The sequence below is a fragment of the Salvelinus fontinalis genome, chromosome 1 (genome assembly GCF_029448725.1).
Source record: "Salvelinus fontinalis isolate EN_2023a chromosome 1, ASM2944872v1, whole genome shotgun sequence".
In the NCBI taxonomy this organism is placed as follows: Eukaryota; Metazoa; Chordata; class Actinopteri; order Salmoniformes; family Salmonidae; genus Salvelinus; species Salvelinus fontinalis.
In genome coordinates, this window is record NC_074665.1 from 46,411,765 (window position 1) to 46,437,992 (window position 26,228).

The 26,228-nt window shown below is 46.0% G+C and overlaps 1 protein-coding gene across 4 annotated transcripts in view; it reads right to left on the reverse strand.

Moving 5' to 3' along the window:
- Positions 1-701: 701 nt before the first annotated feature.
- LOC129855798 (ankyrin repeat and fibronectin type-III domain-containing protein 1) overlaps positions 702-26,228 on the reverse strand; it is a 285,590-nt gene continuing 260,063 nt past the window's right edge. For 3 of the 4 annotated variants that reach the window (XM_055923840.1, XM_055923824.1, XM_055923849.1), the window contains 16 exons: positions 25,190-25,387; positions 24,010-24,123; positions 23,782-23,879; positions 22,037-22,127; positions 19,826-19,933; positions 17,851-17,950; positions 10,177-10,309; positions 9,794-9,913; positions 9,110-9,325; positions 6,174-6,340; positions 5,882-6,032; positions 5,346-5,514; positions 4,835-5,001; positions 4,373-4,580; positions 3,461-4,143; positions 702-3,229 (listed from right to left, as the gene is read on the reverse strand). In XM_055923840.1, the coding sequence (XP_055779815.1) occupies positions 2,909-3,229; positions 3,461-4,143; positions 4,373-4,580; positions 4,835-5,001; positions 5,346-5,514; positions 5,882-6,032; positions 6,174-6,340; positions 9,110-9,325; positions 9,794-9,913; positions 10,177-10,309; positions 17,851-17,950; positions 19,826-19,933; positions 22,037-22,127; positions 23,782-23,879; positions 24,010-24,123; positions 25,190-25,387 (3,044 nt within the window). In that variant the 3' untranslated portion in view covers positions 702-2,908. The remainder of the gene's footprint in view (positions 3,230-3,460; positions 4,144-4,372; positions 4,581-4,834; positions 5,002-5,345; positions 5,515-5,881; positions 6,033-6,173; positions 6,341-9,109; positions 9,326-9,793; positions 9,914-10,176; positions 10,310-17,850; positions 17,951-19,825; positions 19,934-22,036; positions 22,128-23,781; positions 23,880-24,009; positions 24,124-25,189; positions 25,388-26,228) is intronic. The other variant, XM_055923833.1, reaches the window with a different exon arrangement.

Sequence of the window (26,228 nt, forward strand, 5' to 3'; positions counted from 1 at the left end):
TCATCATAATATGTGGACTCTTGTTCCACAGACTCAAAAGGACCGATGATAACTCATTATGATATCACGACGATATCGTCTGACATTTCGTACAATGACATTTTAGCTGCATCGTAATGCATCATACCTGTCAGCTTTAAGTCAAACGCTACAGACTTTAGACAGTTTCAAGATAGAAATGCCAGTGCAGCTGCCTACCATTCCTTTTTCATCGGTTAGCCAGCTCATATCGATGAGGTCATTGCTATATAGCATATGTAGGACCAAGTGAGTTATATTTGTCACTCAGTCTTCTTCATATCATGCCACAAGACTGCTCCAGTTTAATTTCATATGCTCCGCTGACGTTTGGCAGGGCACACGTTTTGTATCTGAAATTAGATTTCCTCACGGATTCTCCTTCACCAGTTGGAGCTGGTTTGCGAGTGGATGCCTTAATTAATACAGGATGCCCTTCAAACCTCCAACATGCCTAGTCTGAAACATGGTGAGATTTCTTGGAGAACACCACCGAAACTCTACGATATCTCGAACACCTCCAAAGGGTTCATCGCGAAGACAGGATGTGTTAAAAAGGGCAGACATCAATTTTTTTTTAAAAGCATCTCCGAACTTTGAGCGGGTCAAACGTGCAACCATGTCTACTTCCTGCAATCCTCCGTGGCGATCGGTTAAAAACAAGAAACCCTCAAAACAACAGATTTATTTGATAATATTAATTTATTGTTCAATAAAAATAGATTTTAAAAAAATGACTTCATGACTATGCTCAGTGGATCTGCCAAGGGTCCAAGATGGAGCTTTCCTTCTCCTTTGGCTGGTAAGGGAGACACAAACCCCCTTTACCCTCTGCCCCTCCACCCTTCAGAATTGACCTCTGACTTCTATACTCTTGACAGACCCAGCAGCCCGACGTCTAACAGTAGATACATTCAGTCCAGTTTTTCTCTATATTGTTGTTGTTGTTTTTCGCAGTCTGCCCTTGTAAAAAAAAAAAATGTCTTTAACGATGTGAATTAAAGATACATCTAAGCGCAAACAGAAGAGTTCAAACCATCAGTAGAACCAATACTTTTCAATTACAACTTCACATCAGTTGCTCTATTAAGACTTTTTTTTTGTTGTAGTTATATGTAAACACACGTTTTTGGGGAGGATAAAGGAAACTAAACTCTGTAAACACTTATATCAGGCTCGGAGAACACAACCACGTCTAAGGAAAGACTAGAACAGGGTAGAAGGTTCAAGAACAGGTTTAAACTTTTCTGGACCCACAATGTTACAGTAAGTGCAGGCTTTCATTTCAAACATCATATTCAACCAGGGTCTTTCATACGTGGTTGAAATGCCTTCTGTTTGAACCTTTTCAAATGCTATTTAAGTCCAAAGAAGGAGTGCATTGAAGGTTCTGCCTTTCTACCTAATGAACACGAAGACGAGTGCTAGACTAAATCCAAAGCCTGCAGTTACTGTGAGTGGAAGGAGCCTATAGCGTCATGTTGAAGAGCAACTTGGCCAATCCTATTTCCATTGGAGTACTTACAGCACTGTACAGACGAACAGACCCCCAATGAGGAGATAAACACCTCTTAATGGTCGGACTGGAGTACCAGCGGCCTGGATAACACTGCACTGGCTATCGGTTAGCACATGGCTAGCATGGCCCAGACTTTTGACGAATTCTGGAAGGTGTACAATCGTCTCGAATCACAAAGAAACAAACGAGAAAAAACCACGTGGAAGTAAAGTATTGCTTCTCTTTCTTTGTTCCTGTTTGGGTTTTGTCTTTCAAAAATCCAAATCTGCTTTCTATGCCTTTTCGATGGCTAAGTTGGATGAGATGATGGTTTGTTTTATGACTTCACCACAGATTGGCGGGAGTCACCATGTACAAAGTATTTTCTCCTGCACTCAGGACGAAAAAGAAACACCAGAAAGTAAGTGCCAGAATCCCAAAGACATTGCAGCCTCCCTCCCTCCCTCTTGTGTGCAATCCTCTGTACTCCTGGCTCTCTCCTTCCCAAAGTTACAACAGTGGCCAGGGGAGGCGAGTCTGACAGAGTGACAAACTTAGAGGTCAAACCGCAGGGCAGATTCCAGATTCTGTCCCGAGCTGGGAGACGCCAGCCCCCTTCCCTCGCGCTGGGCCCTCTGGGAAGAGTCCAGGGCCCACATCCTGGGAACGTCGGGAAGGCCGGCTGCAGGGTTGCAGCCAACAGCCTCTTGGAATGAGAGCGAGAGAGAGAGAGAGCAAGAGAGAGAGAGCGAGAGAGAGAGAGAGAGAGAGAGAGAGAGAGAGAGTTCATAGGAAAAGTTCATAGGAAAAGGCTTGTCCACCCGCATGTGGCTGCAGATGACGATACCGTGGCGTTCTGGCCGCGTTCTGGCAAATGTGTTGCTGTCAATCCCGCCCCATGCCGAAGCGCGGTAGCATTCATTCATTAATCTTCCTCACGTCACATCCCTTTTTTGGGCTTTGACGTTTGGTGATGCAAATAATATAATAACAACAGTTTCCCATTTCCTTTTGTACACTTGATGTCCAGCTGAGCATTGAGGAAGAAAGTGTCGTTTACATGGGGTGGGAAGAGACTTCATGAAAACAGAGTCTCACAGCAGCATTTCAGTTAACAACAAACAAACAAACATAAAACCACCGACTATGCTCTGTAGCTACAGTAGCTGGACGGTAAAAACAACCGAAGAGGGAAAAAGGTTTGAAAGAGAGAGAAAGAGAGGGAGAAAATTGGAGAAAATTCCAGTGGAAGTTCATCCCAGGTAGGCTGCCTTGCTTTGGCCCATGTAAAACGTTAAAAGTTCACGTTCCAACATTCCTGAAGGAGGAACTTCCATCTAGTAGTCCAGACCTAAAGTCCCCCGCCCCCGAATCCTTCCCCACCTCTTAGTTTCAAACAGTAGTCGCCCTGCTGTACTGCAGTGCCAGGGGCGAGTACTCCTTGATGCGGACACACAGCTTGCCCCGGAGCCAGGGGTTCTGCAGCTCCAGGGGACAGAAGTCATCCTGGAGCCACTTCTCCCTGCCGTCCACCACCAGCACCAGTCCAAAGTGCTCCAGCTGCTCAGGGCTGTACAGACACTTCTCCCCCTCCGCTCCCCCTCCATTACTACTGCTACTGCTACCACTGAGGAGCCGGCGCGACACCGCGTTCATCTCCTGCACCACCAGCTGGACCATCTCCCTGGCCGACGTGCCTGGGGTCACCCGCAGCTGGGAGGGAGAGAGAGAGACAGAGAGATGAGGGGAGGGATAGAGAGTGGAAGAGAAAGAGGAACAGAGGCAATCAGATTAAGCAGAAGGTGAATGGTTAAAAGGGGTTTCAATGTTACAACTGGGGCAGAGTTATGACAGTTTTATAATTGGATACCCAAATTAAAGAGTTACCCAAACATGAACAACAATTCATTGAACCCGGACATCCTCAAGCCAAGTTCCACATACCTTGACACTGGTTTCCTTGGGTAGCCCGGTTCGGTACTGCGGGTACACCCGGAGCGTGGCGTGCCAGCCTTTCCTGTGGGCACCGGGCGAAGGGGAACCTGAGAGCCTCTGGGTGCCGCTGTCCTCTGACAGGGTGCGAGCGGGGGGCTGGGGGTGCGGCAGGCATCGCTCAGCAGGGCAGCAGCGGTCCACAGAGGAGGGTCGGTGCCAGCGGCGGTGGGGGGAGGAGGATGGTGAGGGTGAGTGTGCAGTATGACAACCAGAGGAAGAGGGGAATTCAAGACTACTGGTTCTCACACAGAAGGCCTGCCTCTTCTCCGTGATCCTCAGTAGTTCGATTTGCCTGCTGGGTAGGATGAAGTCGCTGTCGAAGAGCTCCATGGGACCCCCCCTGCCCCTCCGCCTCTCCCCACCGGGCCCCCCTCCGCTCAGCCGTTGTTCGCCGGTAGGGCCTGTTTGGGGCTCCGAGGCCTGGAGCACGTCTGGGGTGGAGTCTCTCAGCGCTCCTGTCCCTGAACCCCCTCCACCCCCTCCTCCCACACCGCCGCCGGAGGAGGAGAGGGGCGAGGGGGGCAGAAGGTCCAACTCGCGGGGGCTCTGGGCACGGCTAGAGTCGTAGTCGCTGTCAGTGGTGAGGAAGACCTCAGAGGAACCCTCTTCATCTGAGAGACCGTGGAAGTCTACTGTGAGGGAGAAACAAAAAACACAATTATTCATCTTTAGGTCAACCACACACAATCATTCCCTGTGGGTAAAACACACACAACCATTCCCCTTTATATAAGCCACACATACACAAATAATAATTTATTTTCTAGTAGAATGGACCGTACACCACAAGACTGTGTGATCAGGAGTAAAAACCCCTTGCCCTATCTCTGCCCCCTATAAGATAGGTTCTCGGGGTCTTACCAGAGTGCTTGCGGCTGGGTTCAGGGGAGGGCATGGGTGAGGGAAGGTAGTCTGGCTGGGAGGAGGTGGAGCGGGGCGTGTCGGGCACTGCGTCCATGGAGAAGTGGATGATCCAGGCCAGGGAAATGGCCCCGGTGGGCTGCTTGTAGCGGGCATACTGCAGGGCGTCCATGATCCACCGCGCCTCCCGCCACACCTCCTCCATTTGCTGTAATAGGGGGAAACATGCAGGAAAAATACATTGTTAACTTTTTGTGCTCTTTCAAATGCAATATTGTTTACTTTTTGTGCTCTTTGAAACACCATGTGCTACAAATGAGCTCCAGGTGGTCTTTTAGCTCCTTGTGTGATGCTTGCTTAGCTCTGATATGACTGTAGTTTCCACTATTATGGAGCAATTGGAAACAACATCCAGATCAGGGTATCTAGGTTACGGTTAGCTCAGCTATGACTCCCGCCTACCTGCATGTGCTCCTGGACCTGCTGGTGTTTCTGCTTGGCGGCGTGGAGCTCCGTCTCAGAGAAGGCCTCCCTCAGGGTCTGCTGGGACATGAGCGACTCCAGCTCCAGCAGGGCAGACACACGGCAGTACTGCCCTATGAAGCTGGGGCAGTAGGCATCAAAGTGAACTGTAGAGGGGGGGACAGGATAGAAAAGGGCACAGGACAGACTTATTATCTAGATTTTAAAAAAGACTAAATAGCTGATAGAAAAACACCGTTTTCCCAAATGTACTTTATGCAGTTGACTTTATGCACTTCAGATATGTTTCACTTTTTAATACTTGTAATTGCTTAGGGTTTAGTGCACACTCTCCCAACAGTCTCAAGCATGAATTCATTTGAGTCAACCGCGCAAACAATTTAAAGTCACAATAGGCCAATCAATCGGATGTCAACTGAATGACTGTAGTGGAATAAATAACAGTAATTGGAAGACATAAGGACGTCCCACTAGACAGAGCAGTACTGACCCAGCTCAAAGATCTGCAGAGGCAGGGTGAGGAAGCCTGACCGGGGGGAGTAGGGGTTGCTCTGGCCGGGGGCCGTACACACGTCGTCTGAGGGGGGCAGCAGTAGCAGGAAGGACACCTTGTCCCCAAATTCCAACACCTCCTGGGCGTAGATACGGAAGTCCTGCACCTGGGACAACGGGACAGCATACTGCGTCACAACGAGGACATCGATGCCATGCGATGGATAGTAATGGATGGAAGGATGCTTGAAATGTATTACAGCTACAGTACAACTATAGCTTGTTGCTGTGGTCATCTTTGGGTTGTTGCTGTCGTTGCTTCTGTTTTGGAAGGCTCGGGATCTACAAGCCACCCATTCCCATAAGAAACCTTTGGAAGCGCTGGCATAACCGCATTCCACCCAACCTACAGTACGTCTGCAGTGACGGACGGATGGAATGGGTGAGTTGATAGATGGATGGATGAGTTGATAGATGGATGGATGGCTGGGTGGGTGGATGGATGGATGGATGGGTGGATGGATGAGTGCTGACCTGGCTGACAGGGATGTTCATGTGGGCCATGAGGTCCTTGGCAGCGCTGCGTAGGTCCTGTAGGAGGCGGTGTGGAGCGCTCTGCACATCCTGGTCCATCTCCAGAGACTCCTCCAGAGAACTGAGGGCCTGCAGCCACTGCCACTCCTCCCTGATACACACACACACACACGCAAACACACACAGTTACAAATATATTACCGACAATGGCTAGTATTTCAATAACAACACCATAACATGAAATCAATGAATTCACTGATAAACCCCGGTGGCTGGTATCCAGGTACTTCACCTAGACACATTACAGTTGTCTCGTATCTTAGCATGACAGAGGACGTTGGGTAGCTTCTGAGGCACCAGGGCTCTGATCTGGTCCACAGAGCTACACAGCTTCAGGTAGCCCAGGTACAGGCCTGGGGAGAGGAGCTTCCTGCTCCGTCTGTGGTACGCCAGCTTCTCCTGAAAGAGACGATGGGAACCAGACGGGAAAGGTATGAGACAGCCGTTGTTGACGTCTGGGATGGCCTTTGAAATGGTTTATTTTGATGTCATTTATTTAGATGATGTTGTTGCTTTGAGGGCTTTGAGGATCAGCTTGCTCCAGTCTGTGGTCTTTTGTATTTTTTTGTTGGTTAATGTGAAATAATAATGCATTTCATATGTTTTCAATCATATAATCTGTTCATATTTGGCATCATAAACTATATTTACAGTTTCTTTCTATCGCTTTGGTGCATTTTCACAAGTGTGTGGTACATTTTCACAATGCTTAGTACATAATTCAAAACAGATCCTTAAAACGGCAGTTGCTTCAAAACTCTTAAGCACAATTTCAGTTGACTAAGGACAACACACAAAATCACACAGTCACTTTTTCACTAAACTTATTAATCAGAATTTCATCTAGAAATTCACGTTTCAGATTGCAATACATGTTCATATAAAGTAATTGCTTTTCACAATGCAATGATCACATCCCTTTTATATGATTGTCTTCACATTTGTTAAAATACATTTTACTATTGCTAAAGCCAACTGCTCTTAATTGATAATTGTTTGGTAAACCTATTGATTTGAAATTGGTACGTCTACAACAGATTCTGAGAACTACTTAATGAAAACGTATGTTTGTACTGTACAGTGCATTCGGAAAGTATTCAGACCCCTTGACTTTTTTCCACATTTTGTTACGTTACAGCCTTATACTAACATTGATTAAATTGTATTTTTCCCACATCAATCTACACACTATACCCCATAATGACAAAGCACTTTTTTAAATGTTTGCAAATGTATTAAATAGAAAAAACTAAAAAACAACATTTACATAAGTATTCCAGACCCTTTACTCAGTACTTTGTTGAATCACCTTTGGCAGCAATTACAGCTTTGAGTCTTCTTGGGTATGACACTACACGTTTGGCACACCTTTATTTGGGGAGTTTCTCCCATTCTTCTTTGAAGATCCTCTCAAGCTCTGTCAGGTTGGATGGGGAGCGTCGCTGCAGAGCTATTTAGCTATTTTCAGGTCTCTCCAGATATATTCGATCGGGTTCAAGTCTGGGCTCTGGGTGGGCCAGACTTGTCCCAAAGCCACTTCTGTGTTGTCCTGGCTGTGTGCTTAGTCTCATTGTCCTATTGGAAGGTAAACCTTCGTCCCAAACTGAGGTCCTGAGTGCTCTAAAGCAGGTTTTCATCAAGGATCTCTCTGTACACTCTCTGTGGTCCGTTCATCTTTCCCTCAATCCTGACTAGTCTCCCAGTCCCTGCCACTGAAAAACATCCCCACAGCATGATGCTGACACCACCATGCTTCACTGTAGGGATGGTGCCAGGTTTCCTCCATATGTGATGCTTGGCATTCAGACCAAAGAGTTCAATCTTGGTTTTATTAGACCAGAGAATCTTGTTTCACATGGTCTGAGAGTACTTTAGTTGCCTTTTGGCAAACTGAGGAGTGGCTTCTGTTTGGCCACTCTACCATAAAGGCCTGATTGGTGGATTGGTACAGAGATGGTTGTCCTTCTGGAAGGTTCTCCCATCTCCACAGAGGAACTCTGGAGCTCTATCAGAGTGACCAATGGGTTCTTGGTCACAACCCTGGCCAAGGCCCTTCTCCCCCTAATGATCAATTTGGCCGGGCGGGCAGCTCCAGGAAGTGTCTTGGTGGTTCCAAATATCTTTCATATGATAATGATGGAGGCCACTGTGTTCTTGGGGACCTTCAAGGCTGCAGACATTTTTTGGTACCCTTCCCCAGATCTGTGCCTCGTAACAATCCTGGCTCGGAGCTCTACGGACAATTCCTTCAACCTCATGGCTTGGTTTTTGCTCTGACATGCACTGTCGACTGTTGGACCCTATTTAGACAGGTGTGTGCCTTTCCAAATCATGTCCAATCGAATTGAATTTACCACAGGTGGACTTCAATCAAGTTGTAGAAACGTCTCAAGGATGATCAATGGAAACAGGATGTACCTACAGTAAGCTCAATTTCGAGTCTCATAGTAAAGTGTCTGAATACTTATATAAATAAGGCATTTCTGTTTTTTATTTGTAATAAATTTACAAAAATATTTAAAAACCTGTTTCACTTTGTCATTAGGGAGTATTGTGTGCAGATTGATGAGGAAAATGTTTTATTTAATCCATTTTAGAATAAGGCTGTAACGTAACAAAATGTGGAGAAAGTCCAGGGGTCTGAATATTTTAAAATTGCGTTGTATGTCTGAAAGACTCTTATTTAAATTAATGGTATTTCAGGGAATTTGAGCGTACAGGAGATTACAGGAGCTGTTTTGCTGTTCTGCTGTGACTAAATGTCTGCCGTGACTGTGAGTCAACTGGACTAGCTTGATAGACTACTTAGATACAAGTGACATGCACATTGGCATGACAGGCAGCGGATTGCCGTGTGTACAATTAAAATAAACACATACAATGTGGTGAAGGGTAAATATAGGGAACTGTTTAATCTACATTGTGGTTTTGGTTTGGTATGAATGCAGCCTTAGCCTCTTTTGAACATGCTAATTTGTACGCTGTTCAAATGAATACCTAAAGCTTGCGTAATTTTCCTCAGATTCAAACTCAATCCAATTAGCTATTTCAAATTACCTCACCTTATTCTCTGGGGATTCTGTAATGTTTAAGGAAAAGGGTCTCGTTGTCACTAACGTTACATTGCTAAGCTCTAAACGCCAGAGGTTGTAGTGGGCTGGGACATACGTGGAGGGTGATGAGCAGCGTGTCCAGGGCCGTGGGCTCCTCGGGGGACGAGATGGACTTGCGTTGAAGCTGAAGCTTACACAGATGTGTCCACTTCACCCCGTCCAGACTGGGACACACGTTCATGTCCTTCAGCAACACCAGCAGAGCGTTGCCATGCTTGTCTTTGATTGGCTCAAAGTAAACCTGACCCAGGTCCTGAGTTCCCAGCATTCCCTGCAAAAACATCCCCCCAAAAAACTTTTCAAAGACACATGGTTTTGACCAGAATCTGATGGTTTCAACTAACATTTGATGGTTCTGACCAATATTTGATCAATATGTCATGGTTTTGGAGAGGAGTTGTTTTTTTAATCAAGATTGTATGGTTTTGACCATGTAATCAGTGGTAACTAGTGACATATGACCATGAGTGGTTATAAGGGTGTTACTAACATTTACAGTTTTAGTCATTTAGCAGACGCTTTTATCCAGAGCGACTTACAGGAGCAATTAGGGTTAAGTGCCTTGCTCAATGGAACATAGGCAGATTTTTTACCTTGTCGGCTCGGCGATTCGAACCGGTGACCTTTCGGTTACTGGCTTAACGCTCTTAACCGCTAGGATATCTCCCGCACCATTTAAGGTGTTATGTATTAAGGTGTTATGTCATGTTTGTAACAGTATTGATGGGTAAGGACATGCCTGTAGTTGGGATACGGCCTGTAGCATCTTGAGGCGTGTCTGGAGGGTGCAGGAGCAGGAAGACTGGGAGGGGCTGAGACACTGCTGCAGCCACGGAATCTCCTCCCATAGGTAGGACACCTGGGGATGGAGAAACACACAAGCAGTTAGAATAAAATGGTAATAACACAGTAATAATCAATTCATGTTTATTTCTTTAGGACTCATTAAAGCAAAAAACTCTGAGTACCACGTTGTTAGCATGTTAGCAATTTTGTAGAATTCTTTGAAGTACTGTAAGTCCCAGAATGTACCAACTGTTACCACCTAAGTTTCTACCAGGTAAATACCAGTGGAAACTGTAAAATGCGAATGGTTAGGTATGGAGCTAGTCCGTATGTTACCTTAGTGAACCATAGGAAGTCCTGCATCAGTGAGCTGGAGTAGGAGTCATCTATCTCTACGATGGGGATCTGGTCCTCAGGCGTCACGAGTACATTGTCATCTCGGTAGAATATAGACGTCAAGTAGAGACCTCTGGAGGACCATAGAGACAAATCAGAGTCAGTTAGTTTTGATCAATTCTCCAAAGTCACTCATTCTCAACAGCACAATGAAGGTCTCCTCGAACTATTAATTCTCACAATAGCCTATAGGTAGAATGGCATTTGAGATGATATTTTGTGGCATTCGTAGCATTTATACAGTACCAGTCAAAGGTTTGGACACACCTACTCATTCAAGGGTTTTTCATTATTTTTACTATTTTATACATTGTAGAATAATACTGAAGACATCAAAACTATGAAATAACACACATGGAATCCTGTAGTAACCAAAAAAGTGTTAAACAAATCAAAATATATTTTAGATTTTAGATTGTTCAAAGTAGCCACTCTTTGCTTTTCCAACAGTCTTGAAGGAGTTCCCACATATGCTGAGCACTTGTTGACTGCTTTTCCTTCACTCTGCGGTCCAACTCATCCCAAACCATCTGTCACGTTCCTGACCTGATTTCCTTTATTTTGTCTTTGTTTAGTATGGTCAGGGCGTGAGTTGGGGTGGGCATTCTATGTTATGTGTTTCTATGTTGGGTTCATGGTTAATTAGCCTGATATGGTTCTCAATCAGGGGCAGGTGTTTTACGTTTCCTCTGATTGAGAACCATATTTAGGTAGGCTGTTCACACTGTTTGTTTGTGGGTGATTGTTGCTGTGTCTGTGTATGTCGCACCACACGGTACTGTTTCGTTTTGTTTCGTTCTTTCTTTCATTTTCGTGTGTGCCTTCCTGTTCGTGCGTTCATGTTATATGTTCTCTAGTTCAGGTTTGTTCACATCGTTTATTGCTTTGTAGTTATCAAGTGATCTTCGTGTTTAGTCTTGCTTTAATAAATCTTCATGTATTCATCAACCGCTGCGTTTTGGTCCGATCCCTACTCCTCCTCTTCAGACGAAGAGGAGGAAAACAGCCTTTACACCATCTCAATTGGGTTGAGGTCGGGTGATTGTGGAGGCCAGGTCATGTGACGCAGCACTCCATCACTCTCCTTCTTGTTCAAATAGCCCTTACACATCCTGGAGGTGTGTTTTAGGTCACTGTCCTGTTGGATGGGATGGGATGGGATGGTGTATCGATGCAGAATGATGTGGTAGCCATGCTGGTTAAGTGCGCCTTGAATTCTAAATAAATCACAGACAGTGTCACCAGCAAAGCACCCCCACACCATCACACCTCCTCCTCCATGCTTCCTGTTTCTGTTCTCCTACTCTGCGTCTCACAAAGACACGGCGGTTGAAACCTAAAATATCAAATTTGGACTCATCAGACCAAAGGACAAATTTCCACCGGTCTAATGTCCATTGCTCCGGTTTCTTGGCCCAAGCAATTCTCATATTTTTATCGGTGTCCTTTAGTAGTGGTTTATTTGAAGGAATTTGACCATGAAGGCCTGATTCACGCAGTCTCCTCTGAACAGCTGATGTTGAGATGTGTCTGTTACTTGTGTCTGAACTCTGTTCAGCATTTATTTGGGCTGCAATTTCTGAGGCTGGTAACTCTAACGAACATATCCTCTGCAGCAGAGGTAACTCTGGGTCTTCCTTTCCTGTGGCAGTCCTCATGAGAGCCAGTTTCATCATAGCGCTTGATGGTTTTTGCGACTGCACTTGAAGAAACTTTCAACGTTCTTGAAATGTTCTGCATTGACTGACCTTAATGTCTTAAAGCTGGTATTCCCCCCAGGTGTACGCGCAATGCTGTCAGGGGTACGCCAAATAAAAATGCGATTCACATTTTCAAAAAGTCCATTTATATTTTCCAACGGGGCTATACATTTGGGTGAGTTTTGGGACAATGCTGGGGGAAAAGGCCCCAAAAAACAATACAGACAATGCCTTCGTCAGTGACATGGCAGGAGATGTGTTGAAACAATTACTGCTGCGCATACAAGCCAGTGAATTCTATGCGTTACAGCTGGATGAATCAACAGACATGCCGGGCCTGGCATAGCTCCTGGTATATGCCCGTTACATTTATGGGGGGTCAATTAAGAAATACATCCTGTTCTGCAAACCACTGGAAGCCTGGACAACAGGAGAGGACATTTTTAAAGAACTGGACAGCTTTGTGACATCAAATGGACTTTGGTGGTCAAGATGTGTTGGTATCCGTACTGACGGCGCAAAAACCATGACAGGGAGACATAGTGGAGTGGTAATGAGCGTGCAAGCAGTTGCTCCCGACGCCACTTGGGTACACTGCAGCATCCACCGAGAGGCTCTTGCTGCCAAGTGAATGCCTGACAGCTTGAAAGACGTTTTGGACACTACAGTGAAAATGGTTAACTTTGTTAAAGGAAGGCCCCTGAACTCTCGTGTATTTTCTGCACTATGCAATGTTATAAACAGGCCCCCATTAACATCGACAGGGCTGTAGTGGAGCGGCTCGAGAATTTAAACATGACCAACAAACTATCATGGTCCAAACATACCAAACACACCAAAACAGTCGTGAAGAGGGCACGACAAAACCTTTTCCCCCTCAGGAGACTGAAAAGATTTGGCATGGGTACCCAGAGCCTCAAAAGGTTCTACAGCTGCACCATCGAGAGCCTCCTGACCGGTTGCATCACCGCCTGGTATGGCAACTGCTCGGCATCTGACCGTAAGGCGCTACAGAGGGTATTGCGAATGGCCCAGTACATCACTGGGGCCAAGCTTCCTGCCATCCAGGACCTATTTAATAGGCGGTGTCAGAGGAAAGCCCATAAAATTGTCAGAGACTCCAGTTACCCAAGTTATAGACTATTTTCTCTGCTACCGCACAGCAAGCGGTACCGGAGCGCCAAGTCTAGGACCAAAAGGCTCCTCAACAGCTTCTACCCCCAAGCCATAAGACTGCTGAAAAATTGATAAAATCGCCACCGGACAATTTACATATATCCCCCCCCTTTTGTACACTGCTGCTACTCGCTGTTTGTTTGTTACCTATGCATAGTCACTTCGCCCCCACCTACATATACATATTACCTTAACTAGCACACTGACTCGGTACCGGTGCCCCCTATATATAGCCTCGTTATTGTTATTCTTATTGTGTTACTTTTTATTTGTACTTTTTTATTTTAGCCTACTTGGTAAATATTTTCTTCTTCTTGAACTGCACTGTTGGTTAAGGGCTTGTAAGTAAGCATTTCACGGTAAAGTCTACACTTGTTGTATTCGGCGCAAGTGACAAATAAAGTTTGAATTGATATGGGCAGCGACCATGTAACGCTTTTACAACATACAGAAGTGCGCTGGTTATCAAGGGGCAAAGTTTTTTTATTATTGAGAGACGAGCTTAAAGTTTTCTTTACTGACCATCATTTTCACTTGTCTGACCGCTTGCATGATGCCGAGTTTCTCACACGACTGGCCTATCTGGGCGATTTTTTTTCTCACCTGAATGATCTGAATCTAGGATTACAGGGACTCTCCGCAACTATATTCAATGTGTGGGACATAATTGAGGCTATGATTAAGAAGTTGGAGCTCTTCTCTGTCCGCATTAACAAGGACAACACACAGGTCTTTCATTGTATGAATAAACTCAAGTTTACAGACAATGTCAAATGTGATTTAGCGAAGCACCTGAGTGAGTTGGGTGCGCAATTAAGCAGGTTATTCCTTTCATGCCCTGCCTCCAGTCCACTTACCAATATCTGAATAAGAGAGCCTCATCGAAATTTCAACAAGTGGTTTTGTGAAAATTGAATTTAATCAGAAGCCACTGCCAGATTTCTGGATTGGGCTGTGCTCAGAGTATCCTGCCTTGGCAAATCGTGCTGTTAAGACACTGATGACCTTTGCAACCACATACCAATGTGAGAGTGGATTCTCGGCCCTCACTAGCATGAAAACTAAATACAGGCACAGACTGTGTGTGGAAAATGATTTAAGACTGAGACTCTCTCCAATACAACCCAACACTGCAGAGTTATGTGCATCCTTTCAAGCACACCCTTCTCATTAACCCATGGTGAGTTATTCGCAATTTTCGATGAACAAATAAGATTTTATATGTAAGATGGTTAAATAAGGAGCAAAATTATTGATTATTATTATCTTATTATTTGTGCCCTGGTCCTATAAGAGCTCTTTGTCACTTCCCACGAGCTGGGTTGTGACAAAAAGTGACACTCATTCTTATGTTTAATAAATGCATTGTATAGTGTGTGTGTGACAGGCTTATAATTATGGCAAAAAACAACATTTGAGAGTGCGCTGACCCCGGTGCTAGAGGAGGTACGCAGCTGGAGGTTGAACATTTGAACGGGTACGGGACTATAAAAAGTTTGGGAACCACTGTCTTAAACTCTATCTTCAGAGTTCGTACAGTTAGGTGACCTAAACTAGGATATGCTTAACACCCCGGCCATCCTACAATCTAAGCTAGATGCTCTCAATCTCACACAAATGATCAAGGAACCTACCAGGTACAACCCTAAATCTGTAAACATGGGCACCCTCATAGATATCATCCTGACCAACTTGCCCTCCAAATACACCTCTGCGGTCTTCAACCAGGATCTCAGCGATCACTGCCTCATTGCCTGCGTCCGTAATAGGTCCACGGTCAAACAACCACCCCTCATCACAGGCCTTTCTAATCGACCTGGCCCGGGTATCCTGGAAGGATATTGACCTCATTCTGTCAGTAGAGGATGCCTGGTTGTTCTTTAAAAGTCCTTTCCTCTCCATCTTAAATAAGCATGCCCCATTCAAAACATTTGAACTAAGAACAGATATAGCCCCTGGTTCACTCCAGACTTGACTGCCCTTGACCAGCACAAAAACATCCTGTGGCGTACTGCATTAGCATCGAATAGCCCCCGCGACATGCAGCTTTTCAGGGAAGTCAGGAACCAATATACACAGTCAGTCAGGAAAACAAAAGGCTAGCTTTTTCAAATAAAATTTGCATCCTGTAGCACTAATTCCCAAAAGTTTTGAGCCACTGTAAAGTCAATGGAGAATAAGAGCACCTCCTCCCAGCTGCCCACTGCACTGAGGCTAGGAAACACTGTCACCACCGATAAATCTACGATAATGCTTTCCACCTGGCTACCCCTACCAACAGCTCTGCATCCCCCGCAGCAACTTGCCCAAGCCCCCCCCCCCCCCCCCCCCCGCTTCTCCTTCACCCAAATCCAGATAGATGATTTTCTGAAGGAGCTGCAAAATCTGGACCCCTACAAATCAGCTGGGCTAGACAATCTGGACCCTCTCTTTCTAAAATTATCCGCCGCAATTCTTGCAACACCTATTACTAACCTGTTCAACCTCTCTTTCGTATCGTCTGAGATCCCTAAAGATTAGAAAGATGCCGCGGTCATCCCCCTCTTCAAAGGGGAGACACTCTAGACCCAAACTGTTACAGACCTAAAGCCAAGTTAACAAACAGATCACCGACCATTTAGAATCCCACCCTACCTTCTCCACTATGCAATCCGGCTTCCGAGCTGGTTATGGGGGCACCTCAGCCATGCTCAAGGTCCTAAACAATATCATAACCGCCATTGATAAAAGACAGTACCGTGCAGCCGTCTTCATCGACTTGACCAAGGTTTTCAACTCTGTCAATCACCATATTCTTATCGGCACACTCAATAGCCTTGGTATCTCAAATGACTTCCTCGCCTGGTTCACCAACTACTTCTCAGATAGAGTTCAGTGTTTCAAATCGGAGGGCCTGTGGCAGTCTCTATGGGGGTTTCAATTCTCGGGCTGACTCTTTTCTCTGTATATATCAATGATGTCGCTCTTGCTGCTGGTGATTCTCTGATCCACCTCTACGCAGACGACACCATTCTGTATACATCCGACCCTTCTTTGGACACTGTGCTAACAAACCTCCAAACGAGCTCCAATGCCATAAAACACTCCTTCCGTGGCCTCCAACTGCCCTTAAATGCTAGAAAAACTAAATGCATGCTCTTCAACCGATCGCTGCCCGCCCGACCAGCATCACTACTCTGGACGGTTCTGACTTAGAATATGTGGACAACTACAAATACCTAGGTGTCTGGTTTGACTGTAAACTCTCCTTCCAGACTCACGTTAAGCACCTCCAATCCAAAATTTTATCTAGAATCGGCTTCCTATTTCGCAACAAAGCCTCCTTCACTCACGCTGCGAAACATACCTTTGTAAAACTGACTATCCTACCGATCCTTGACTTCGGCGGTGTCATTTAGAAAATAGCCTCCAACACTCTACTCAGCAAATTGGATGTAGTCTATCACAGTGCCATCCGTTTAGTCACCAAAGCCCCATATACTATGCACCACTGCGACCTGTATGCTCTCGTTGGCTGGCCCTCGCTTCATATTCGTCGCCAAACCCACTGGCTCCAGGTCATCTATGTCTTTACTAGGTAAAGCCCCGCCTTATCTCAGCTCACTGGTCACCATAGCACCACCCACCCGTAGCAGGCGCTCCAGCAGGTATATTTCACTGGTCATCCCCAAAGCCAACACCTCTTTGGCCGCCTTTCCTTCCAGTTCTCTGGTGCCAATGACTGGAACAAATTGCAAAAGTCAATGAAGCTGGAGACTTATATCTCCCTCACTAACTATGAGCATCAGCTGTCAGAGCAGCTTACTGACCACTGCACCTGTACACAGCCCATCTGTAAATAGCCCACCCAACTACCTCATCCCCATATTGTTTTTGGGTTTTTTGTTGCTCTTTTGCACCCCAGCATCTCTACTTGTACATCATCATCTGCACATCTATCACTCCAGTGTTAATGCTAAATTGTAAATATTTTGCCACTATGGCCAATTTATTGCCTTTCTACATTTGCACACATTGTATATAGATTTTTCTATTGTGTTATTGACTGTACGTTTGTTTATCCCATGTGTAACTCTGTGTTGTTGTTTGTGTCGCACTGCTTTTCTTTATCTTGGCCAGGTCGCAGTTGTAAATGAGAACTTGTTCTCAACTGGACTACCTGGTTAAATAAAAGTGAAAAAAATAAAAATAATAATAATAAAGTAATGATGGACTGCCATTTCTCTTTGCTTATTTGAGATGTTCTTGCCATAATATGGACTTGGTCTTTTACCAAATAGGGCTATCTTCTGTATACCAACCCTACCTTGTCACAACACAACTGATTGGCTCATACGCATTAAGAAGGAAAAAAAATCCACAAATGAACTTTTAACAAGGCACACCTGTTAATTGAAATGCATTCCAGGTGACTACCTCATGAAGCTGGTTGAGAGAATGCCAAGAGTGTTCAAAGCTGTCATCAAGGCAAAGGGTGGCTACTTTGAAAAATCTCAAAATTGAAATGATTTGTTAAACACTGTTTTGGTTACTACATGATTCCATATGTGTTATTTCATAGTTTTGATATCTTCACTATTATTATACATATGTAGAAAATAGTACAAATAAAGAAAAACCTTTAAATGAGTAGGTGTATCCAAACCTTTGACTGGTACTGTAGGTGTGAAAATAAATACTCTCATGAAAGTGAAGATGGAAGGCAGGAGATATAAGAAGGTGTAAAATGCTTAAATACCGTTTCAAGCTTTTGACAAATTTGCTGGTAGGCTGGAAGAGGTGGCGCAGGCTTTTGGATACGGAATGTTTCCTCACGTGTGGAGGGGCTTTGCACTGCTCTGAAAGGATGAGAGGGTCAAGACAGTGATTAATAGAACTACTGTACCAAGCCAAAGTCTCAGTAAGAATTTACAGTAAGAATTTTCTTCGGTGCATCACTGTTAGGAATGGATACTGCATCCTGTGTCCCACAGCTTAGGTGTATGCACAGTAGTATAGTGGAATGTGTCGGTAATTTCATGTGTCCTATTCAGGTTAGGTCAGTTGACACATTCACACACACTCTGAAGCAGACTATAGGGCCAGAGAAAACCAGCCATTCTAAGTGCAGTCACAAAGGGGGGCTGTGTGTGTGTGTGTGTGTGTGTGTGTGTGTGTGTGTGTGTGTGTGTGTGTGTGTGTGTGTGTGTGTGTGTGTGTGTGTGTGTGTGTGTGTGTGTGTGTGTGTGTGTGTTTACCTGGACAGACAGGAGGTGTCAGAGCCTGCCGTATATAGATATAGAGACCTAAAAAGACGTACTGGGGGGACGGAGGGTGGGGCAGGGGGTTACAGGAGGAGGAGGTGGAGGGGGTAACCCTTCGTCTTTCACTGACAGGGAGGTCAGTTCTCTCTGAGGGGACATGTTTATTTTTAGTGGGCCTGGGGGGGTGGGGCAAGTGAGATAATGTGCTTTACAATTCATTAGAACCTGCGGGGTCCCCCCTACACAGAAGCCCTGAGGCAATCTCACTCCGGCTCAGCCCACTTAAGTCAATAAATCCCCTATTCAGGAGAAATGAACACATTTTATTTTCATGAGACGAGTCGTGGTGGAATAACAAGAAAACGAGCTGCAGTTCACCTCGCCCCCCCTTACTAACAGCCCCCCCTTTCCAACAGCCCTCTTACCGCCCTGACACTGAGTAAGACAGACAGGTATAGCCGTCCGCTGGGGTGCCTGTGTTAGTCAAGGCCCCTTTCACAGTTTAATTAATAGTGTTTGGAGAAGGGGGGTGCGGGTGGGCAGTTTTGGGAGGGGGGAGGGGGGTAGACAGGGGTCCTGGAGGCCTGTAGGGGGACCAGGCTGCAGCCAGTCAGTGTTAATTTATAGCCCTCAAACTAGAGTCAAGGCTCCGTCTCTACAAGAACAACAAACATGACCTGGGACAGACGACCTCGGCTACCGTGCGTGAACTGGAAAAGCCTGGCCAGGGGACTGAATGCTGACTATTATATAGATTATTACTGATGACTATACATGACATGCTACATACATTATATCATTATGCTATATGTGTGCATAGTAGGCACAGTATACACTGCTACTCCCCTGATTACTATATGTGACATGTTACGTCATTATGCTATTATGCTATATACAGTAGGTATATACGTTTATACATTGTAATAGTTTACTATACAGTATAGGCATATACTAGATATCCTACAATTTCAATATAGGGCTGAGCTGACTGACTGACTGACTGTTTTGTTGTGAATCTGGATTCACAACCACCAGAGAAAATCTTCTATGTTTTCAGGCCTTAACATTCAATTATCGAGCCAATTTACTGTAAGAGGTATTTTGGAAACAAAAGCAAAAGGAGCCTTCGAACAAGAAGCATACCCAAAGCACAGTGAAGCATTGAGTGAAATCTCCAAGATATATTTGCCATTGCATATGCTCCCACTCCAAGTGAGAGACCAAGGAACATTATTCAGTTAGGGAAAACTGCTTACTTTTGAAAAGATGGGGGTTCATTTCAGTGTGGCACAAAGTGTTCAGGACTCAAGTTTCCCATAACCACAGACCTAGGATCAGATTACTACAGCCCCAGTCTAACCTTAACATTTACGGAGGATTCAGAAAGGTCTGATCCTGTATAAGTAGCAGAGATGACTTATACTACATGTTGAGGTAGCCGAGAAGAGAAGACGGGGAGACTCTTTATACCGTGGCACACACAGTGGCGGTGCGTCTCTTTAATCTGTCCCAGTAGCTGGTCTAGCGCCTCCTTCTGTCCCCGCTGGCGAGGTGCGCGGCCGTCAATCTCCCTCCAACCTGCAGATGCATACAGAAACAATGAACAATAAACACACATGTGGTGCCACCTACAGCCATTGTGCCCTTGAGCAAGGCACATACACCGCAAACTGTGCCAGTGAACTATCAATATCATAAACCTGCATTACATGGAAATACTGGGGCGAAAAAAAACATGGTGTGTGTCAGTGCCACCTCAGTGTGAGAAAGCTGTGGTTGGCTAAGAGGGAGAGACAGCTCCAGTGTGTGCTGCTGCTGCCACTTGGAGCGAGCCGACTGAGAGCACTCAGTGTGTGCAGACCTGTCCCTCCCTCTCCCCCCTATACATACGCGCACACACGGCGACTGAGAGATGCAGGAGTGCAACACGCCACACGCCTCACCCCGCCCACATACTGCATACACACACACACACACACACACACACACACACACACACACACACACACACACACACAGACACAGACACAGACACACACAGACACACACACACACAGACACACACACACACACACACACACACACACACACACACACACACACACACACACACACACACACACACACACACACACACACACACACACACACACCTACAGTACACAAACACACTGTACACCCCCCCCCCCTGCACAGACAGACACACTACACATCCCTCCCTCAGTCCCACTGTATACACAAGGGGTAAACAGTTTAGTATAGACTCTCCCTCTAGATAGAGAGAGTGTGGCAGCAGTGGCCCGCGGAGGAGTAGAAAAGGAAGGAGGGAGGGAGGATGATGTGCTGGTGATAAGACGGCAGCAACAGCGGCGTCTTGGTTATCCCCCGTGGGCCCCTGGAGGCTGGGTGAAACACCGTGAGCTCTATTCCCGGAAAGGTTCCTGTCCTGACTGGACAACTAGCCTCTTTAATGGCCCCGGCGGAGAGAGAGGTCCTCGTATAAGGGCCCCACTGTTGGGCCTTTACGGCCCCAGCTCTCACAGACATGCAAATATTTCCAGTGGTAGCCCAAATGGAAAACACAAACACGCAACCATCGAAATTAGCTCGAAGGGAGGGGAGAGAGGTGGGAAGGGGGTGGTTGGGGGGAGAGAGAGGGAAAGCCCAGGCTGACTCTCTCTCTCTCTCACTTTCTCTCTCTTTCTTTCTCTCTCATATGTACAGGCAGAGATACAGACATGCTCTACACACTATACAGACTTGCACCGGCAAATTCATACACACATTGGTACGTTTGTATGTGTTTACACCTTTTTACACAAGTACAGAAACACACAAACATGCTTACAATGAACACACACAAACAAGTGCAGACAAAACAAAAAAACGTATGTGACGTACACAACAGCACATACATATTGAACGTGTTCTAAACGCAGGAGTACACGCTGTCTATTCTGCTGTCATACACTGCAGTTTCCTTTCGCTCTCTCTCCCACCAGGGACATTCAGTTTGGTCAGGTGTTGAAAGGAAAAGTCAACAGCAGTTGACGCACTTTGAGGTTTTTAACGCACAAGCTCTAAAACTCATCCCACACCACGATGTCGGGAATCCCACTCGGAATGTGGAAACGACTGCGGGTCGGGGTACATCTCAATAATCTAATTAGGCGTCCTCTCCTCGTGTCCTTACTGGGAGAGAGAGAGGGGAGGAAGAGAGAGATCGATGAGAGATCGAAAGATCAAGAGATCGAGAGAGTGAGAAAGAGACAGGGAGAGACAGGAAGAGGAAGAGAGACAGACTTTGAAAGACTGAGAGGGAAGGAGAGAAATAGAGAGAAGGAGAGAGGCAGAGGTGTTCTGACCAGCTGTTGACTTGGATGACTTCACACCACCCATTGGCTGATCTCATTAGTCCAAACACACAGCTAAGGTTACACACACTGACGTCCGGCATTAGACGGGGGTCCGGCACCCCGCGTCTGACCAGGGGGTCTAGCTGCCAACCACCAACCACCTAACCACCCAATACCATGGAAGTTGGTAAGAGGGAGTTAAGCAACGCTGAAATGACGTTGGCGTTGGAAATTCGGCTCAGACGACACGCTTGATGCGGGTTCAATGAGAACAGCCCAACGCACGAACGGACGCACAGATGAGGGGATAGAGAGGTGGACTTACTGGAAGGGGAGGCGCAGGATGGGGTGGAGTTCTGGGCAGGACCCCATCCCTTCATGTTGAAGGCAGACACCTGGAAATAGTAATAATCTCCCTGCCACAGAAAAACACAAAGAGATGGCATTAGCACAATGCGATATGAAATAATACAATGAAATAAATGAAACAAAAGAAATGAAATATTATTACCATTAAAGGGTCTTTTGAATTATTTGCGATAATGTGTCTCTAATAGTGATGCAGTTGACAAATTATGTATTCTCTTTCATAGCATTTACATTGGGCGGTAATGTTTGTCCCTGCATGTCCTCATACTGTCTGTGTGTGTGTGTGGGCGGCATGGCGACAGAGCCTAGAGGACCTATATGCACCGGGGGATTTCTCCTGCACAATAATGTCCCCGGAGCGCCTGTCTGTCTATGTGCCCGTCTAAAATGAAAACCATAAATCAGGTTATGTATTGCGTGCGTGTGTGTGTGTCTGGCTGTGCTCCCTTATGCAATGACGGGAGCTGAGATTTTAAACAATGAAATGTGTTTGAGCAGTTTATTTTTTACAGAGCTCTAACTCTTTCTGCCCTAATTTAAATGTGTGTGTGTGTGTGTTACGTGCGTGTGAGTGTGTGTTTATAGAGTGTGTGCTCAGATGACTAGGGACTAGAAAGGAAATGGAATTTTTGGAGTACAGAAGTATCACATGATAAAAGGCCTTAACAATGTGACATCTAACCGAGTGGCTCAGACACATATGTGATTCCTATCATGGCCCTTCATGTGGAATAGTGGCCTTCCAAATGTTTTTATCGGTCAAAGCTACCAGCTGTTGGAAAGCTAACTGTTGTGTTTTTGTGTGTTGCTTTCTCACCCGTAAATGGGGAAAGTGTAGCTGTATGCCATCACTGGCAGCCTTTATAAGGCCTGAGGTGGAAGCAGTGGAAATGTGCTTTTCAGACACATGGGAAAGTGTCGATCTGACTGAGACATGGTGACATTTTGACATTCTGATTGAGCATCACTCTGATGTGATGGGCCTGTGTGTGTGTGTGTGTGTGTGTATTTGCCTCTCTAGCTGAGGTATTTAACTTGGATGTAAGATTTGATGGAAATGAAATTATTCATTGATAGCTGGGGGAGAAAACCATCAGCGCTTTGGAATAGCCCTGTGTTCTGTTCAGTAGGGAAAAGACTGAGTGAACCAGGTATGCCAACAGCATACCACCCTGCATCCCACTGCTGGCTTGCTTCTGAAGCTAAGTGGGGTTGGTCCCGGCTGGTCCCTGGATGGGAGACCAGATGCTACTGGAAGTGGTGTTGGAGGGCCAGTAGGAGGCACTTATTCCACTTATCGCCCCCCCCCCCCAAAATAAAAATATCCTAGGACAGTGATTGAGGACATTGCCCTGTGTAAGGTGCTGTCTTTCGGATGGGACGTTAAACGGATGTCCTGACTCTCTGTGGTCACTAAAGATCGCATGGCACAAGAGTAGGGGTGTTAACCCTGGCTGTATTCCCCATCTGGCCCTTATACCATCACGGTTACCTAACCATCCCCAGCTTACAATTGGCTCATTCATCTCCCCTGTAACTGTTCCCCAGGTTGCTGCTGTAAAGGAGAATGTGTTCTCTGTCAACTTACCTGGTTAAAAAAAAGGTGCTAACTAAACTTGTCCAATTAGAGTGTAGAATGCTCTTTTTTGTTGCAAAGCGTTTTGGTATGGTGTGCCCTACTGAACATGAATATATACTCACGCGTGTGAGGTCGGTAATGTTGCACTGCAGTAGACTGGTGTCCTCTACTAGCGCCTCACCCAACAGAGGACTGAGGGAAGGGGAACCGCTCCAACTCACTGTGGAGCGCACACACACAGTTACATTAGTGCATTTCGTACCTACTTTCCTCCCAGTCTCTATAGAATAATAAACATGACTTCACGTCTTATTAGTAAGCATTGCAAGTAGCCCGTAACGGGTGCTGACCTTTGTACTTGGTGACTACTGCAGAGTTGACACTGAGAGGCTCCTGGAAGTCCACCCTCAGACTGGAGCTGCTAAGGACAGACAGACGGACAGAGCTGGGAACATCCGGAGGGCCTGTGGACGGACAAACGTCTTCATATTATCCGGTATTGTTGGCGTTTTAGGGCTTCAACAACGTTATTCAGTGAGTCAGTGACAGCCAATCAGGGCTGACAAAAAGTCAAAAAATGTTCATGGTTTCATAGAATATGTCACATACACAGCACTCCCGGGAAAACAGGGGAGTTTTGCTGTGTGGACGGTTGTGGTTAAATCGAGATCAACTAAATTGATGTCGCACTTTACAATCATTCCTCAGTCGACTTGCAGTAACACAGTTACATACAATGTTCAATCACCCGGAGATGTCTCTTTTTCTTTATTCATAATCATAACACGCACCTTCCACTATCTGAAGAATTTCACTACTGTGTTTGAGTGCCTGAGAAAAGCCTACAAAATGTGTCTGGTCATAAAAGCATGGAGTATGTAAAGTAATGAAGAACTCCTCTATGCATCAAAGTCCAGATTGAGTAGGGTGTAAAGGGGCTGTCTGTCTACCTACCACCACGCGTGTCAAGAAATGCCTATAAAAAGTTAAAGAGGGAACATAGACGCACTACACACACACCCCAGACGTGCGCGCACACACACACCCACGCACACATAGGCCTACTCACACATGCATGTGCTCACACATATAAGCATGAACACACACGCTTGGGTGTATACACACACACACACACACACACCCCGCTCTGTCCCAGCCATCACAACGTGGAACCTATTAACAGCTCAGCCCAGACAGAATGCCACCAAAAAAAAAGAACAAAAAAAATGGAAATCAAGGCGACGCTGGAAAGATCTGGGCCCCAACTGTACTTCAAGTGGAGCCTAGCACATGATCTCTGGCTCCAAAATATCTAATGCACGCACGCACGCACGCACGCACGCACGCACGCACACACACACACACACACACACACACACACACACACACACACACACACACACACACACACACACACACACAGCATATTTTCATATTTTACAATTAAGTGGCACAAAGCAGTGCCCCCTGTGTGTGTTATGTGTGTTATGGCGTGTGTGTCAGTGTGTGTGTGTGTGTGTGTCTACTAACTGGCATGCTCAAAGCCCGTCTGCATGCGTCTGAAGAGCCGGTGCCTCCACTCCCAGGCCTTGAGTTGCCTCTCATGGTCCGACGCCTCCCGCTCCCCGGGGAACTCACTCCGCACCTGGGCCTGCAAGTCCCCCACACGCTGCTCGGCCTCACGGACCAACGTGGCCAGGTGCACCGCACGGCCCTCCAGGCTCACAACTGCAGGGCACAAACACACACAGTTGTAATTTGGATTACACACTAAGGCAACGATCGACACATTACCAGCCGTGCTCTTGGAAATAATGGCATCACTTTTGGGCGAATAAAGCATTGTGCAGGTATCCTTTCATTCTAAGAAAACCTCCCCCTCTTTTCCCATAATCCACTGGTAAAACCCTCAAGCCTTTTTAATGTCTCTGTTTGTCAGAGGCACTAACGCAAATTCCTCATTAAATCCCATTTAACTGCGCAGTCACTCTTTAAGGGTGACATCATTTAGAGTTAAAATGACAGAGAAAATGGGGTCATGAAACTAAGTGTGGACAGGCGGGGTTTGGTTCCTCTGTGGTGCAAGGATTTCAAGGGGACACCCAAAATGATGAGAAAACGGTTTGTCGGGTGCTGTAAGACAGAGGTATAACTACGTTATTATAGATCCGCCTCTCTTACTACCTAGCCCAGTCTCCCTGACTCAAAGTGGGCCTTGAGTGAACTTCAACGTGTCACCGTGTCTCACTTAACTGTGTTCATGCATGTCTCAGTATGTCTCACTGTGTTTCGTTTCGTTTCGTGTACCATCTGAGCCACAGGGGACGACCACTCTGAGTCTCTATGGTGTCTATGAATGCCTATGTCTGTCGCTCTACGTCTGTGTCTGAGACAGTACGTCTACAGTATGTCTCAGTACGTCTCTGTCTCAGGGAGCCGCAGACAGACTCTCTGAAGTCTCCCGCAGCAGAATCAATGGCTTTTCGGAGCTTTCGTTCAAAGCCTAACGAAAGCACTGCATTGTCTTTGATCTCAATTCTCCTCAGATGGACTTTGATTAGAACGCTCT